General features: G+C 47.4%; 1 protein-coding gene across 1 annotated transcript; it reads right to left on the reverse strand.

Annotated features, from left to right (window-relative positions):
* Positions 1–212: 212 nt before the first annotated feature.
* On the reverse strand, positions 213–2,041 carry LOC103723653 (3-ketoacyl-CoA synthase 5). The gene has a single exon (XM_008814627.5). The coding sequence runs from the start codon at positions 1,924–1,926 to the stop codon at positions 523–525; it is 1,404 nt and encodes a 467-aa protein (XP_008812849.2). The 5' UTR covers positions 1,927–2,041; the 3' UTR covers positions 213–522.
* Between the last annotated feature and the right edge of the window lie 875 nt (positions 2,042–2,916).

Below are 2,916 nucleotides of genomic sequence, written 5' to 3' on the forward strand. Positions count from 1 at the left end.
TCCGACGCAGCCATGCCAGGGCCCGCCATGGCCACACACCATGTGTTTGATGGAAGCTTAGCGGTTTAACCTTTTTATAAGTCCGATTAGATTACCTATTTCATAAAATAATTAAGTTTGAATCTAAATAATTATTTTGGACCCGGCCTGCATCCAGACTCTTCTGACTAGACTGCTATACCACTTTAATATGGCCTTTGCAGGAGGTGGAGATGAATTGCTTCTAATATCCCGCTCCCGCTCCCACTCCCACTCCTGCCTTCTTTTGATTTAAAAGATAGTCCTCAACGCACTGTTGAATCACAGAAAACACGGAAGCAGAGTAATGGAGCTGTCGGGCACCTCTGACTCTTAGCAGAAGCTACAGATTTAAATAAACATCACCAAACACCTGAGCTTGCATTAAACACGACACAGGAAATAATAATAATAATAATAATAATAATAATTTCACCATTCATTGACTACTGCATTCAACTCCACCACCACCACCACCACCACCACCACCACCACCCAAACCTCCTACAAATCCTCCTGGCCTTCGCCCACGGGATACCGATGGATGCAGTCCTCCCACGGTCCCTTCTCCGCCTCTTTTGCCATTACACCCCTCAAACACTCCCAGACCAGGCTGTTGCACTTGGGCCCAGTCCCCATCCCCAGCTGCCACACTCTTTCTCCCCTCTCCACCCTCCCCTTCGCCTCCATGTACGCCAACTGATACCACATCGACGCCGATGACTGGTTCCCGAACCGGTGGAACGTCATCAGCCCCGGTTCCATCTCTCTCTCCCCCACCCTCAACCCCTTCCCTATCTCCTTCATCACCGCCTTCCCCGACGACGGGAAGCAGTAATGCTTTATCGCCGTCCGGAAGTCCGGCGCGGCGGCCTTGTTGCACAGCCTCATTACGCCATACCTCAACTTCTCCCGCAGTGGAAGTATCGACGTGCCGACAGCGACGGCGTTGGACCGGAGCGTCTCGGCGACGACTGTCAGAAGATTGCGCTCGATCGAGAAGCCGGTGATGCCTTCGGAGTCCTCCTCGCGGATGGCCGAGAGGTAGGACTTGTCATCGAAGGCTCTCTGGGTTCTCACCAGTCGCACCAGCCGGTACTTGGACCACCCCTTGGCCTCCCTCCGGTTGGTGAGCAGCACGGCGGAGCCACCCATCCGGAAGTAGCAGTTGAGCAGCAGCTTGCGCCGGTCCCTGCCGCTGTACCACCCGGTCGACATGATTTCGGTGCTCAGGACGACGGCGTAGGACCTGCGGTGGACTTTGAGAAGCCTCTGGGCGACGTCGATGCCGATGGCTCCCGCGCTGCAGCCCATGCCGGAGATGGTGAAGGTCTTGACGTCGTCGCGCATGGCGAAGCGGTGGACGACGATGGAGGAGAGGGAGGGAGAAGGGCAGAAGCCGCTACAGTTGACGACGAGGACGTCGATGTCGCGGGGCGAGAGGTTGGTCTTGGCGAGGAGGTCTTCGAGGGCCGGGAAGAGGTCCATGTGGACTTCCTCGATGCAGTCTTGGTGGGTGGGGGAGGGGGGAATGTAGTGGAGAGAAGGAGGGAAGCAGGTCTCGTCGCCCATGCCGGAGGTGGTGATGATCTTGGTCATGAAGGCGACGCTCGCGTCGTCGAAGACTTTCATGAGGGAGAGGTGCTCCAAAAGTAAGGGGATGGGAGCCCGGAACCGACTTGGGGGCTTCGTGCAGGAGAAGTCCACGAGGTAGACTTGTCTGTGCATGGAAAGCAGGCGTTGGAGCGCTGGGAGGAGAAGCATGCATGACATGGGGAAGAGGTGGTACGTGGGGTTCCATTTGTGGAGAAAAATATAGGATTCTATTGATATGGATAGAAAGAGAGTGAAGAGATCGATGAACTGGAGAAGAGAGGAGAAGACATGGTCTCTAAGGGCAATATCCATGACACAAGGTGTGGGGAGAACAGGGGGGTTTCACCGAAAGTGTTCGAGAATAGGGTTGGAGCCTCCTACTATTTAATGAGGAAGTAGGAGTCTTGGAAACGGATTTTACTTCTTGGTGGTTGAGTCGTACAGGTGGAGAGTGCATTAATATGTTAAAGTTTGAGAAACGCTTTAAAAACAGATGATACTTAAAATCAAAGAAGATTTTCTATTTTTTCCCTTTTGTTAAGTGAGTTTTTAAACAAGAATCTGGATCCTTTCAAACGACGGCCTACAAAATTAGACCATCAATCAGTCTGGAACTTAGAAATAGAGATGATCATGAGGGAACTTAGGAAAAAAAAATTAAATTTTAAATAAACCTAGCCTAATGTACAATTCAAAATAAATATAGCTTCGGCCTGAGACCTAGTTTGATCTCAGCAAAGAAGGCAACTTTTTTTATTTTTTTTCCCCTCGCAGTCTTTCCTTCCACGTAATGCAGCATAGTTGCTGCAAGGATTTAACATGGACACCCTTTATAAAGTTTGATATATTATAAACAAGATTTTCATCCCACTCAAGATCTCAGTGTGTATCAATAACCAGCATATCCTGATATTATAATTATAAAAATTTCAACTAATATAAACAGATAAAATCTAAGATACCAATTGATATGGTATATTTATATCGGCTAATATTTTTTCAATCATGTTCTTTACTTCTTAATTATATTTTCTTGATTGATAAATTTTAAAATCAGTGCTTAGATGTAATGTTTAATATCATATTCACTACACTGGCCAAGATTTTTATATCTCGATTTGAGATATTGGCCGAGATGTTGGAAAATCTCGGTCTCTCTAAATTTTTCTACATATTAGCTGATATAAACCAGCTCACGGTTCATCCTGATCAAACTGGTTTTAAAAAATATTAATTGCAAATCAATGCATACTATTTATTGTGCTCCAAATTACTACTCACCCAATGTATATTAGTTATATT

The sequence above is a fragment of the Phoenix dactylifera genome, chromosome 16 (assembly GCF_051530095.1).
Source record: "Phoenix dactylifera cultivar Ajwa chromosome 16, Ajwa_hap1_PhDact_Kaust_v1.1, whole genome shotgun sequence".
In the NCBI taxonomy this organism is placed as follows: Eukaryota; Viridiplantae; Streptophyta; class Magnoliopsida; order Arecales; family Arecaceae; genus Phoenix; species Phoenix dactylifera.

What these genes read in the sequence shown, in the direction of transcription:
- LOC103723653 (XM_008814627.5), bottom strand. Translation starts at nt 1,926, where the DNA reads ATGGATATTGCCCTTAGAGACCATGTCTTCTCCTCTCTTCTCCAGTTC.